This window comes from Centruroides sculpturatus, unplaced genomic scaffold, assembly GCF_000671375.1.
Source record: "Centruroides sculpturatus isolate CEXI.00-Female unplaced genomic scaffold, Cexi_2.0 scaffold285, whole genome shotgun sequence".
Lineage (NCBI taxonomy): Eukaryota > Metazoa > Arthropoda > Arachnida > Scorpiones > Buthidae > Centruroides > Centruroides sculpturatus.
The window spans coordinates 143,038-158,736 of NW_019384647.1; the positions used below are offsets into that span (position 1 = coordinate 143,038).

General features: G+C 27.0%; 2 protein-coding genes across 2 annotated transcripts in view; both read right to left on the minus strand.

The window, feature by feature from the left end:
- LOC111626203 (transient-receptor-potential-like protein) overlaps positions 1 to 2,067 on the minus strand; it is a 29,689-nt gene extending 27,622 nt beyond the window's left edge. Inside the window, exon 1 of the mRNA XM_023369512.1 lies at positions 1,945 to 2,067. The gene's annotated coding sequence lies outside the window, so the exon portion shown is untranslated. The remainder of the gene's footprint in view (positions 1 to 1,944) is intronic.
- A 2,393-nt stretch (positions 2,068 to 4,460) lies between these two features.
- LOC111626206 (rab proteins geranylgeranyltransferase component A-like) overlaps positions 4,461 to 15,699 on the minus strand; it is a 37,288-nt gene continuing 26,049 nt past the window's right edge. The window contains exons 8-17 of the mRNA XM_023369514.1: positions 13,705 to 13,820; positions 13,473 to 13,579; positions 12,809 to 12,925; positions 12,666 to 12,719; positions 11,935 to 11,976; positions 11,784 to 11,841; positions 11,606 to 11,702; positions 11,414 to 11,515; positions 11,150 to 11,316; positions 4,461 to 4,962 (exon numbers count right to left, since the gene is read on the minus strand). Coding sequence (XP_023225282.1) covers positions 4,714 to 4,962; positions 11,150 to 11,316; positions 11,414 to 11,515; positions 11,606 to 11,702; positions 11,784 to 11,841; positions 11,935 to 11,976; positions 12,666 to 12,719; positions 12,809 to 12,925; positions 13,473 to 13,579; positions 13,705 to 13,820 — 1,109 coding nt within the window. The 3' untranslated portion in view covers positions 4,461 to 4,713. The remainder of the gene's footprint in view (positions 4,963 to 11,149; positions 11,317 to 11,413; positions 11,516 to 11,605; positions 11,703 to 11,783; positions 11,842 to 11,934; positions 11,977 to 12,665; positions 12,720 to 12,808; positions 12,926 to 13,472; positions 13,580 to 13,704; positions 13,821 to 15,699) is intronic.

The window sequence follows — 15,699 nt, forward strand, 5'->3', positions numbered from 1 at the left end:
CTGAATTCGTAGACGAAATAAATAAATCGTAATTCCACCAGATATATTTTTGAATCAATAATCAACACGTGTTTTTCATATAGACAGAGAACAAAGGAAAAAAATGCTTCTGGTAATGCGTAAGAAATTTTAATTAAAAGAATTACATTTTTCCTCTAACAAAAAAGCCGAATTTTTCGTTTACGATCAAACAAAAGCACTTTTATCCTTACTTGGATATAATGTATCGAGATTGGTCAAATAGTAAATTCTCGTGTCTGAAAGGATCGATAGGAGGATGAAGATCTTTATATGGCAGAATAGATATAAATCAGTAGAAATACATATATAGCCCTAAAACGTATAAAACAAAATAGGAGGGAGGTTATGCATTCGAATCTTTATTCCACTAGAAAATTCCACAAACCTCCTTTAAAATTGCTATTTATCTATTCGACATGAAAGTAAATTTGAATATTTTCAAAGTTTTATTTTCCCAACGTGATTTTTTGATAAATAAACTCAAAGCATTCGTCCGTTGGATGACGACCGAGATGATATTTGATATAAAAATAAATCTATACACTTGATTAAATTCAAATTTCGTCCATTCTTTCAAACAAGTTCCTTTGATCTTGAAGACCAGCAATAAGAAAACTTTATAAAATATTGAATTCGACAGAATATATCGGTTGGTTCTCAATTATTTCGAAATTATTCGGGTGAGAAATAGTCAAGAGAAGAATGAAATTAACGACTAATTTTCAGGAAAATCAAATTTTAATTTGTTTCCTGTCATTAGAATCTGAGAAATTCAAAGTTAAAGATCGAATTATCGGGAATAAGATTTTAAAATCTTATTCCCGATAATTTCTAATGAATAATAATTAAGGGAAACGGAGATTTTTAAAAAAAATTATATATAATTTAGCCATTTTAATATTTAAATATTTGCGGAGATTTATGGCATTTTCACTCCTCGATAAAAAGCATACGAAAGATAAAATGCCAAAGCGATACAAAAATATAAAAAGAAAAATTTGTTTCAAGATGAAATATTGCACGATATTTTTTTTAGCAAAAGAAAGAAACTTTTAGGAAATTTTAGAAAATAAAATAATAAATTCAAGTCAGTGGATTAACTTTAACGAAGAAATAAAATTGTATTTCTTTACACACCGTTTTTATTACGTTACTTTAACATGGTTAATTTAGTTTTCAAAGCATTAAACTTAAAAAAAATTGTGAAAATATAATTTTCCTCGTCAACATTTTATGTATTCTTCGACATTTTATCTTCATCTCGATCCCATTCCAATCTTCTTCTATCCTAATGATTTACTTAATAAGCTTTTTTCTACTTCCTCCGGGTCTCATCTTTACCCTTTGTAAATCACTGTCGTAATTACTGAGCGAGGTTCACATTGACAGACTTAATACCGGCTCAACGAAATTACAATATTAAACATTAATCATCGTGTAAATTCACTTTAAAAAAATTAACAGGGGAAAAAGTAAGCAATAATCACAGAAATGACGTCATTAATCATAAAGATTGGCATATTTTAATTACGTAAAATAAGTCGTAATTATCCGAGACTTTGATTAATGAAACGGTAAATGATTTACGACTTATTTACTCCTTTGGTTTTAATATAAACTTCATCCTTACGAATCGGAGATGGTGTAAAGGAACACAGAATGGGAACAATGCCAAGTGAAAGTTCCACGTGCAACTTTTCGACACCTGGCTCGATTTTTAATCTATTTTAACGTATATATAAGATGATTTTTCACGTCGGCATCTCACCGTCGGAATTTTATACTGAAATTTCATACATGAGTCGATACGATCGTGTTCGACTATAAAAACGTTGCTAAAGTCCGATGCCGTTATTGTATATTTATTTTAAAAAGACAATGGGATAATCCGTGTGTTAAATTTACGTTTAGAAACATACTCACCTCCATAGAAAAGACCAAAACAGAATGGAAGGGTGGACCATGGCAGGCTTTAGCTACCTCCTCTTCTCTACTGTTACTCGCATCTCCACTCCACTTCTGTCGTGCCACCTGGAGGCGATATTTCTAGAAAGGGTTTCGATTTTTTTTTTTTTTTTTTTAATTTTGTCCGTAGGAAATTGAACTTTTCCTACGGACAAAATTTGTTATAAAAAATTTATACAATTTCCGTAAAAATTTTTTGAAAAATGATGTCGTTTTATTTATATTATTTTAGGTAGCATTGTTGGGATTTACCCGATGTATACAATAATAAATACACCGAAAGTGCGTAATAATTACGTGGCGTTATTAATATATAAGATCCTTCGGTAAATTATGCGAAAAATACGGGATAAAATTATTAATTTTATTAAACCGTTTTATTTATATCAAAGTTAAATTTTAATTAAGTGACATCTGTTGATTAATGTATAAACTATCCGCGTATCTTTAATTATTAAAATGTATCTTTTTTGAGAACGTTTTCTATTTTTTACATAAAAATAATTCTTTCTTAAAGTAATTACGTTATAATCTTAACTTTAATTAAATTAAATGTTGATTTTTTTCGTATTAATATATTTATAATTAATATTGAAATTTTGATTAAATTCACAGTATTATATAATAAAGTATATCATAAATTTGTAATTCAATGACGCATATTTCGAACAAATTAATTTTATTTTTACAAAATAATAAATTTAGAATTAAAAAAAAAAAGTAAAATATAAACGCCATCTACTGTAGAAATTTGAAAAAATAAAGCCATTTTTCTTCTTTCGGAATCCGAAGTGTAAAATTTCGCTTCTTGTCGCACCTGATACAACTCGGTTAAATCATCATTTTTTTTTTTTTATTATTGATTTTGAATAAATCGAAAATTTATACAAAAACAAATATACATTTTAAATCTACAAACAATTTCTTTCTTTCTGAAAAACAATCTAAAGTTTTCGAATTCTTCTCATACTTTAAAAATAATTCAAGTATCCAAACACATAATCTTATTTTTATATTTCGATTATTTTTTAAAAAAATTTAGTTTCTCTTTATTAAATTTTAAAATTGGAAACTTTTATTTATTTATATGAAACGTCGACCAATTAGGATCGACGAGCGAACGAGTTTAAAATTTTATTTTTGACATAAATTAATAACGGCGCTTTTTATTTGCTGAAACTTAAATTGTTTAACAACAGTTAACGTTATATAGAATTAATGATGTTTCTTCTTCCTTTTATCCTGGAATATAAAAAAATAATAACGAACTTTTGTTAAAAAATGTAATACTTAAATGCTGTAATGCGGGAATTGTTCTTATATTAAAGTACTAAGCATGCTTTAAAAAATATAGTGAAATTGTAATTATTAAATACATTAAAATAAGGTTCTTTTGTTAAATTTTTTCTTTTACTAATAAACGAAAAACATGATAAATATATTTATTAGAGATCTTCGAAAAGTTTCATTTATAATTCAGTAATACGAAAACGCATTTAATTTTTAAAATTTTGGTAAATTTCTAAGAGAAAAAAGTTTTTTTTTTGACTACATTTAATTGGATGAATGCTTTTTTCCATGTGTCAAGATCAATAAAATCACGAGAATAAATCTATTGAATAATAAATTGCACCAATCCTGTCATGTAAACCAGCCTATTATTTACTTAGTATAATTTAATAAATTTTAAATTTATTGTTATTCAAATTATGTTTTATTTTAGGCCATTAATAATAGAATATAATCCTGAAATTTTTAAATAATTTTGTAAATGAGAATTTTTATGCCCTTCATTCAAAAATAAGAAATCACAATTTTACTATGTATAATTAAATGTTAATAATTTATTTACAGTCATTTTTTTACATAGTTTTCCAATTTTACAACAAATATATTATTTAGATTTCATATTTTTAAAGCTAGAAAAATCTTGTGATAAAGACTATACAAAATATTATCAGATGAATTTGGTATAAATATTTAATAGACAAATGGATCTAAATGTATTACCATTTGATGAAAAAGTAATAAACATTATGCAGAAATGCATATATTATTCATTGGCTAAAATAGGGTTAATATTTTCTATGCATTAAATTAGAAATTGAATATTTCCAATACAAAAAATATAACAGATGTATTTATATTGAAGAGAATTATGTGCGCTAATTACTGAATAGAAATTACAACTGAACCTGTTGTAACATATTAATCATATATGTGTTGTATATAAAAAAATAATTGTACAATCTTATTTAATTAATATAAACAGAAAATTTCAAATTGCACAGAAAGAAAGAAGAAAAAGTAATAAAATTAATACTAGAAGCAGCACTAGTAATTGATAAAATACATTATAAATCAATACTCACACTATATAGAACTTTTTATATATTATAATTCATTAAAAATCAATTATAAAAGTCTTATTAATTTATAATAATAATAATTATTTTTGCTAATTAATAAAATTTACAAATATATATATATAAAATCAATAAAATATTAATATAATTATATTTTGTTATTCTGCATAATGACTCAAGTATCTGTAAATGTATTAATATGTTCAACATTTAATAATTTATTTAACAATAATTTACAGAAATTTACAATCCCACAAGTTATTTGATTTTCATCCATAAGACAATAAGAATAGAAATAAGAAATGAAAATATTTTACAGTTATTTATAATTCAGGATATTTCTTTTTACATACACCGAAGATTACTTCTCTGCTGTTTCGTTTCCTTCATTTCCGTTATCAGTTTCTCCTTGATCATTGCCAAGTTTATTTTCACTAACCGAACTATTTTCATTTATTAAAGAAGTTTCTTTCTTTTCTGAATTGTTTGCTGCTTCAATTTCATCCTCTCCTGGATTATTATTGCACGGTTCTAATAAAATCTCTTCAGGATCTGGTGCCCTAGGAAGAAATTCTTCATCTGGAAACATTTTTTGAAAGATTTCTTTTGCCTATTATAAATAAATTTTTATATATTGGACATACTCCAAAAATGCATATTAAAATGCTTTTGCTATTTATTTATATTTATAAATTTTACTTTATAAAAGAAATAAAATTTAAACTTTTATACCCAACTTTTTATATATAAATTTAGATATTTAATATATAAAAAATAAAAAATTCAAAAAGAAATCAACTTTAAATAAATTTTAATAGGCTTTTCCTGAGAATACAAATATAATCATAATACTAAAGTAAAATATGTTTAAATAATTTACTATTGTTAAAAAGAAGAGAAACATACTCTGTAAATTTGTGCTGCAAGAGAACAAGAAAATTCTGGGAAAAGTGAAGTTAGAAGAAGTTAGAATGTACAGTATATGCATAAGTCTGATTTGTGCAGATGCGAAAGAGGAAAAAATAGGTGAAAGAGAACTTCTGGAATCAGAATTCACACTTGGAATGCAAGAGAGGGAAACAGTTCTCGTGTACAATGCATAAAAAATGCACCAGTTTCCCTCATCCTTGAAAGTTCAATCTGTTGAATTTTGTCTCATATTTTTCTCTCATCTTCTGAGTTGACACAAATGTAGTAATTAAGCAGCCTCACTTCCATGCAATAATAACAATAAAATGCCAATGATGAAGCATGTCAGTAATCTGTCAAACATGCAAAAAATGGCCCAAAAAGCTGCATGCAATACAAAATTCAATTATATGTGATGTCAGCACATAGAAATGTGGCAGATGGATGGATGGATCTTTGGATACTTTGTAAAATTCATCAGACTTTTCCTTCCTGCTTTTGCATGAATGCAACTAGAGGAAAAACAAGGAGATTATTCCTAATGGCACATGACCATAGTTTGCTTTGTATTCCCTCTCCTCATGTTTTTCTTTCTCCTCTTGCATTTCTAGCATCTGCATAAATACAGCATAAGGCTATTCCCAGTGGAAAATAGAGATAGCTAGAGTAAAATCAACTTCAAAACTTTTAACTCAAAACAACTCAAGTAACACCATGCTAACTTCACCTTGCAAAATAAGAAAGCAGTGCAATGATGATGACATAGTATATCTTTATATGGATAAAACAAAAGTGCCTGCATTTATTAAAGATCATACAAACAAAGATGAAAACCTACAATGGTGGACAAAAGTTTAAAGAAAAGCAAAAATTTCACATAAACAATTAACTTAACTAAAATTATTAATTCAATCATGTTCATATGCTTTAAAAAAGTAAATTAATAGGTTCATACAATAATGAAAAAATAGTGTTGTAATATTTCTTCTAAAAAGTAGAAAATCAAGTAATTTATATTAACAAAACAATAAATAAATCTGAAAAAATAACTGCAAATTATTATATAAATGTAAATAATTAAAGATGTACACATGAATAAAGACATTTCATATATTTGTATACAAAAAAAATCATCTGTCAAACATGGAAAAAATGACAGAGAAAGAACAAAGACAAACTGATATTTTATGGCCACAGTTACAAAATTATTGTGCTGTAGCTGCCCAAATAGGAAGAAGTCACACTGTTGTGAACAACTATATTAAAAAGGCGATAAATACAACTTGAGAAAATCTAAATTTAATGCAAGAGATAAGAGGTAAATTTTGAGGGTTGTAAGCAACAAAAATTGTGAATCACTTACATGTTAGACTTAAAAGTCCCCGTACTGTTCAAAGAGTGATAAAATCATCAGGATGACTTAGAAGAAAGAAATTAAAAAGAAAACCACCCCTAACTAAAGAACGTAAAACTGCAAGATTGACTTATGAATGAGATCACATGTCCTAGAATACAGAATAGCACTAGGTTATTTTTTCAGATGAAAAAAGTTCAATCTAGATGATCCAGATGGTCTGAACTATTATTTTCATGATTTGTGCAAAGAGTAAACGATTTTATCTCGACGACAGATGGATGACAACTCCATTATGGTGTGGGGTGCCATTTCTTGCACGAGACCTATTGAATTCATACATGGACAAATGTATGAATTCGATAGGTTCAATAGGACAATTCGATTCATGCATGGATGAATGGATTCAAAAAAGTATCAGGAGCTAATTGAAATTACTTTACTTCCAAATGTATGAAAATGAGTAATCAGAAAGTTCTATTTTATGCAAGACAATGCACCTGTCCATTTATCTTGCACCATAAAAAATTGGCTTCAGCAAAAACAATCTGACTGTTGGATCATCCACCTCAATCTCCAGATCTAAACCCAATTGAGAATATCTGGGATGTACTCTCAATAACTGTATATGCTGATGGCAAACAATACAGTTCAGTAAAAGACTTAAAAATTGCAGTGAAGAAAGCATGAGATACTATACCAACTTCCATACATAAAACATTTATTATGATTATACCAGACTGCATTTTTGAGGTTATTCAAAAAAACTGAAAGGTCCACATGCTTTTAGATCTATTATTTGCAGTTATTTCTTCAGTTGTATTTAAAGTTTCATCAACATAAGTTTTCTACTTTTCAAAAGAAATATTCCAACACTATTTTTTCATTATTGTATAAATCTATTAATTTACTTTTTTAAAGCATATGAACATGATTGAACAATAATTTTACTTAAGTTAAATTGTTTAGATAGAATTTTTACTTGTCTTTAAAGTTTAGTCCACCACTGTATATAACCAATACAGAAGCTGCTGAATTAGAAAATAATTGTATTAGTAATATTGTCAAGGTCAATAGTATGCTCACTGGAAAGGATCTCCCAAAGACTTTAAAAACAAGCAGGACTTTAAGAACTGTAGCACCAAGATCATTTGGAATGATGAAGACATACAAAACAGATTAAGACCAATTTTAACCTTTCAACAGTGGACTAGTCGGGTATGGTTCTACCCCCAGTAGTGGAGAATAAATGTGGGAAATTTTTAAAGTATTTTTTCACGCATTTTTTCTCCTTATTGTTTCGGGAAAAGATTTTGTAAACTATTACATCTAGTAAAGAAAAGTCTTTTTTTATTGTTACAAAATTCATTTTTTATGTGAATTTTTTTCATGGTAGTTTTAAGCTAGTTTTTGGCGATACCTCTCAAAAGACTTTGACGACTACAGTCGTCCCTCACCACTGCCACACAATCGCCCTTGATGACTATAGTCATCGCTCACTGCTGAGTGGTTAAAATACCTTTTGCCCCAACTATAAATATGAAGAAAGCCTTAAACATGTTTTTAGCAACAGTTGGGTTTAGAGTGAAATATGCAATCAATAGTGTGAATGACATTGTAAAAGATATAGTGCACATATCAGTATAACTTGAGGATTGTCTTACTACCTTAGACTACAAAAGGCTGTTTCCATCTAGACTGACAGTATATCCTGGCTACAGCATTAACATTAAATTAATAAATTATATAGATTTAATTTTAAACAACTCTTATTTTATATGGGATGATAGTTTTTATGTACAAAAGAGAGGAGTGGAGTCCCCATGGAATCACCAATATCAGAAGACATAGTAGAAATTACATTAAGACAGGCAGAAAAACAGTATATCAAAAAAATTCTTGCTATATATTAAATATATAGCAAGATGTGGTGACAATGTTCTAATAATATGGAAAGGAAAAAGGAAAGTGCAAGAATTTACAGAATAGATAAACAACTCCTCTATAGGAGTAGCTCTTAAGTTAAAACATAGTAACATCTAAACCAGTGTGGTGGAGTAAGTAAACAAATAGTCCAACTTCAGCAAATTTGAAATGTGAAACTCCAACAATGACCTTTTCCTTTTTTTAAAGTGTCAGACTTTGATTCTTTTGTTAGAAAAACACCACTGGTTATCTGAATATTTTTATCTAAAATTTCTCTAAAAATGTTGTACTAAAATTTATGGTGAAAATTAAATGGATATAGTGAATTTACCTTGGAAAATGGATATAAAATGGATAAAAAAATGGATATATTGAATTTGCCTTGGAAAAGCTTTAGAGCACGTAAAAACATAGTACATCTTAACAGTCAAAACAATTCACTTTTATTAGTTAATTATGAAAAATTGATTTAAAATTTAATCATTTTAAATAAAAAAAAAATTAAATACAATAAAATGCAAAAAGCAACAATTTGATGATTGACATAATAAATTGGTCTGTAAAATAGTTTCCTCTGCTCTGGTTACTACAAGAATAGTTAATTTCCTATCAATGGTTGACTAAACTCAAGTACTTGAACCAATGCATGCAATCATGCCCTGAGAATTTAAACCAATGAATAATAAGATGGAACAATCCTATTAACTACATTTTGCAGTTTTTTTCCCTCTCTTCTAGTTTGTTGCAGTTAGATTCTGATCTTGGTTTTATTTTTTCATTGTTTTCTATTGACTGTTATAAGATCAAATTATGTTATAGAAGCAATAGTAAATACAGTAGAGTCCCACTAGTCCGAACTAATTGGGACCAAACCCTGTTCAGATTAGCAGATTTTTGGATTAGCCGAATAATTGAAATAATGCAGAAGCAAGCAGTAAAACCAGTCTGATTTATATAGATCCAACGCCATCAATGATGTCAGCACCCTACCCTTTATTTCATCTGACTTTTACTCAATAGACAGCATAAACAATTAACAAAAACAAGTTTTGTAATTTTGAAATGGCAACAGCCTTCATTGTTACTTTAAAATTATTTTAACTGTAAAAAATGTTGTTTTTAATACACAGTCCAGGATTCCAATCAGTTGACTGATGCTATTGTTTGAGTTAGCATGCTTAATTGTAAATTTTGAATGTATTCTTTGCTCTTCATTATTTTAGTTCAGTTTAGTCTGCTGCTATAATGACCATGAAATTTTGAAAAGGCTAGACAAGGATGAAAGTTCAACAAAATTGGCATTAGAGTTTGGAGTGGGCAAGGCCACAATAACCAACTGGAATAAAAACCATGCAAAGATTGAGCAGTTTTGTGCCTCTACTTCAGAAAAATCAGTTGAAAACTGACAAACAGCAAGGCTCAACATTTGACAAGTTTGATGAAGCCTTATTCACATGGTTCAATGAGGAAAGAGAAAGGGGAATACCCCTACGTGGACCTCTTGTTAGAGAAAATTTTCTCTTTGCCGACCAAAACATGTTCAGACTAGCGGGACTCTACTGTAGTCATAAATAACTCTCAACCAATAGAAAATCAGTAAAAAAAGTAAATTAGTCAAAAAACAATTCATATCCAAAGAAAAACATCTGAGATGTAAAATAATATTGCACCAAGTAAAAATTATGGCATCCAAAATGATTTGTGTGTTTTATTAAGTTATGGCAACACAACACTTGGGCAATCTGCCTAGGGGGATGTCTTCCGGGAGGTCTTTTTAAGGGTAACTGGCCCCTAATCAGATGTTACAGACATGAAGAAAATCCAGAAAACTCCATGTGGCCAGCCTGTCCAGGTGAGATGCAAACTCACAACCAAACTCCCAGTGTTCAGGGAATGGAACCGCTTGGCCACTGATGGGTTGCATCCAAAATGAAAGTCAAAATTTTTCTTATTAGTTTCTCTACAGTAAAAATAAGATCTCATAAGCTTATTATTATTATCTCTGCATTTTGCATTCTTACATGAAGCTTTCAAGAACCAATTTCAGATATTCTTTGTTTTTCTCACAAACTGAAAGCCAACCAGATGACTGAGTGGTAGTGTTTCAGACTGCCACTATAAAGGATCTGGGACCAAATCCAGGCCAAGACTGCTGTAAAAAATTTTCCGTGTAGAATCCGCCAGTGTGTCATTCTCCATCCTATATCCATACTGCATCACTGGATAAGTGAATTTGATCCCCAAACACTGATAGTTGGCTGAAGTTTGTGCTTGGACTGACTGGCTAGCTCAAAGTTTTATGAGTTTGCTTCACATCATTAATTTAATAACAATGTCATGTAATTTTTAAATTAAACAGAAATTGATCTGATTTCAAAAGAAAATTTGTACAAAAGTTATTTTTTGTTATTTACTAAATGCAATACAAAAAGTTTATATAAAATAAAGATTTACTTTATCACTCAGTTTAATAATTTTGAAAAAAACGTTTTAATAAATAGTATAATAAATTTTCAATAAATTTCAATTTAAATTCTAAAAGTATTTTTTTAAAGAAATTTCACATTTAAATGAATAGTTTTAAATAACACTTTAAAGCAATACTTACTTCTTTCACAGCATATTCATAATCTAAATGAGATCCTGGAGTAGATGTTAATAACAAACCTTGATAATTTACAACATCGAGATTTACAGTAGTTGTATCAACCTGATTAAAAAAAACACACCAGAGCACTTTTGGCTTCCTATAATTTTTACAGTTTTCTTCAGAATCTGATTATAGAGATAAGAAAAAAATATATAATGTTTTAATTTTAATCATTTGAATTAAATGACTTATGTGATGTCAGTACATAGAAACAAAACTAACCTTTACTTTCGTTACTATCTATTGTAAACAATAACTCCATAGCTGGATACAAATCTTCTTTTGCTGTTTCTGCTACTGATTGACAAGTGAAATGTACAACATCTGAAAAAATATTAAATGATAAAAAGTTATTTAATATTTAATAAACAATTTATTAATAAATAGTAAGATAATTAATATTTATTTATTTACAAGTTTGATCTGGACAAACCATGGCACCAGGTCCAAGTTCTAAAACAGTAATAGTGCTATTAACACTGCATTTTGTTGGAATTCGAAGCAAAGTTATCTAAAAATAAATGTACATATTTCATCTGATTAAACTTAATAATTTATAATGTTAACATTTATGATAAAATTTAAATTATACTTGTTCACGTTCCACAGATAGAATTGAAGAATCTGTGATAAATATGCCACGAGATATTCTAAAAAAAAAAATTATATATGAATTTTCTTTGTGAATTACAGAACATTTTTTTATTTTAAAAATTTAGTTTTTTATAAGTAAAAAATAATACCTTTTTGGATTAATATCTGATGACAAGAGAGAATTTGTTAAGCTGAAAATAAAAATTAAATATTGAATATATATGTATATGTATAATATAAAATTATAGCATAAGAATAAAATGTAACAGTTGATACATTCTTAACAATCTTATTTCATATTTTTTTTAAAATTTATCATATAAAAAAATAATTGATAGTTTATAATAATAGAAAATAATTTGTAAATTTTCATTTCTTCATTAATATAGTAACAAATTTAAATTGAAAATAAATAAATGCAAGATAACTTCACAAACTTCAATTTGCATTTTTTTTTTAAATCAATATTATAATGTCAATTCATACCAAATAAGAATCAAAATAAAATATGAATACTAAAATATTTCAATAAATAATAAATAATAAAATGAGCAATTATTTCATTTTAAAATTTTATTATTGTATTCCAGAAATTAGTTAAAAGAAACTTAGAAAATTTATATTTAATATATTCCAAAATGTAAACAAACCAGAATTTCTATAAAGTATCAAGTTTAAACTAAAATTTACAAAATTAACCTACACATTTTCATTTAACTTAATATCATTTGTATTAGATACACACAAAATGTTGTTGCTGTAAAAAAATAAATATGAAACTTAATAACTAGCTTTTCTATCTACCTTTTGAAAATTTACACTAACACCTACTAAAAGAGTAAATGCCAGACATTTCAAAGTTTAAACTGATTTTACATACTTATTAAACTGATCCTGATTTGATGTAATGTAACTTGATTCCATTACCATCCACCTAAAATATAAAATATTTTAAATATATTAGTAGAAGAGAACAAAATATATAATTTTATAACTTTCATCAGAAAATTTAAAATTACTTACGAACAATTTATTCTTTGTCCATTTGATATTAATCCTTTAAATGATCCATCAGAATGTAATATTAAAGATTCTGCTGTTCGTTTCAGATGATATATTCCTCCAAATACAGCACATAATCTGAAAATTAATACAATTTTTATAAATAAAACTTTAAGTTATTAAATAAAATCTTATTTTAAAGAAGTATAATTATTAGTTTTCTATTACACTGATGGAAAATTTTGTAGAATGAATACTTTTAGGAATCTAACAAACTGAATGATTTTATTTTCATCAAAAATAAAACTAATTTAAAACTGTGTTATTACTTATCTGTAAATTTTTAAAAAATTCTATGTAAAAACTATTAGTAAATGAAAATTACTAGAAATTTATTTCAGAAATTATTAATGGAAAAGAGTATATAAATATAGTTTTAAACTTTTTCATTTTTGCAAATATAAACACAAAATCAGAATACTTTTGGATCAGAAGCTACTCACATTTCCATTCATCACACAGCAAATTAGATATATAAATGTGTTGAATTTAAATTTAAAATGCAACAATAATACCAATATACATAAAATGAAGCAAGAGAATACTTTTTTCAGAGATACTAAAAAAATTTTTTTTATTAATTACAAATTGTATGTATCTAAAAATGTAACAAAACATTACTAACCTGCAGAAACATTGTGGAAGTTCTGCACTACCGTATAAAGACCAGAGAAAAGGACTATTCCCATAGCGACCTAAAGATTCCAAGAAAGTTTGTACTGCTTTCAATCCCTAAAAATAAAATTTGTTGTAATTTTAAAATGAGCAATTATTCTTAAACTGAAATTTTATATATGCTATATAAATAAAATAAATAATGTATATTTATTTTTTATTAATTATTTGTAAATAATAACCTGCAGAGTTGGAGTTGATTCATCTACCATTGCTATAGCATAAAGGATATAATGTTCAACTTGTGGTGTTAATTTTTGCGATTTTAAGAAGTCAACAAAAGGGCGTCCTTCATATCCTAAATAATGAATGCTTATTAAATGAATTATCTCATTCAAAATAAAATTAAAAAATTCCAATTAATTTAATTATATATTAATTGAGATTTAATCTCACATAAATTAATTATGTAAAGTATTACTTTTAAATCTAAATATTCAAAAGTATCAGAATGCAAAAATTCTTGAAATTTTAAATAAATATTAAATGTAATATAGCAAGTCCTCACTTAATGTCATTTGATTATAACATCATTGAGGAAAGACCACTAGGAGGTCTGGGTAGCATAAGTGGCAACGCATCTGAATGGTAAGCAGGAGTTGAAAGTTCAAGTCCCACTCCAGGCCGATTCTTTTTTCAGAATATTCTAAATTACTTATTAAATATTCATTTATTCTAATTAAATTTAATAAGAAATGGCACTTAATGTCTATCTCTAGTAACAAATTACTTAATTTAATTAATAATGTAGCTGAGAAATAGCCCAATGCATTACAGTGTTGTTTGGCATCGTAGAAAGATACAATTATATCTGTAATCATTTACAATTATTATTAATGAATTTTCTTTATAAACAGTAAAACTGATTCTATAAGGTGAGAAATAAATGCTGGAGTTCGCAAACATGATCCTGTTATAATAATATTAACTGAATTATATCTTATTATATCATTTAGCATGTGGCAAAATTGGTTTAGTTATCACTTAACATCAGTTTCCAAGAACCTATCAACAACATTAAGTAAGGACTTGCTGTATTTGTTTTATTGAGAAACTCATTTCTTGTTGATTGATTTAAATTGATGAGATTATTCACAATGTAACATCATTTGTAATTGTATATAGCCCATTTTCAATTTTTTTTAAATTAAAATACTATAAACAAATCTCAACTGTTTTATTTATGTTTTGTAACTCAGATTATTTGACAAAATAGTACATAACATAATTATAAGACCAGTAAGAAATCTATGATATTCAATAAAAGAATAGTGAGCTTTAACTTTGGTTTCTAATTTTGGTAAATAATTTGTACAGGATATACTTCACATTCCAATATGAGTCATTCAAAATCAAAATGGTATATTAGCCATAAAAATGTGCTTGAGTGAAATGAAACATATCTGAACATAATTATAAGATCAGTAAACAGTAATTCCAAATTACATTATTTTAATAATTTACTTTTTGAATTAATAAAAACATTCTATTTGGCATAGAATCTATCAAGTTTTTTGGCTATTCGCGTTTTTCATGAACTATAGAGGGCGCTGTATTTTTACAAAATGGCTACTCTATCTGGGTCATTTGTTAGTCGTCAATGTAAAATGAATTATATATTACTATCTGATATAATGAAATATGCTACTTGTAGCAGTTCATCGAGAAATTTTATAGAAGGAGAACAAGTATTACTAGCAGGACACGTCATTTTATGTGGTATTATCGAGAAAAACGAGCAAGATCGTTCTGTACATTTTTGTGCTCTTTGTCTGCAAACATCAGCATTTACTTCTATCCCACACAAAATTACTGGAATTTTAAAGTTTATCGACATATCATATAAAATTGAATAGAATTACATTTTATTGAAGATAATCCTATATAAAAGGTTAAAAACGAATACAAATCCTAATTACTTTATACTTAGACTCTATGCAATCTTTTTCAGTTTGATTTTTTAATACTATCGAATTACAATAATCTAAACATATTTATAAAAACATGATAGCATACATGACAAAATATAATCTTCAGGAGTAAAATGTTTCGAACATACTACCATATACTTCGTAACTTTTTTGCCAATTCTTAGCAGTCGAATCCACTCTTTCCGTCGGTTACATTTCTGAGATTCTCCGAATTCTGATTTACGAAAAATCATCTGTTTTTCATGT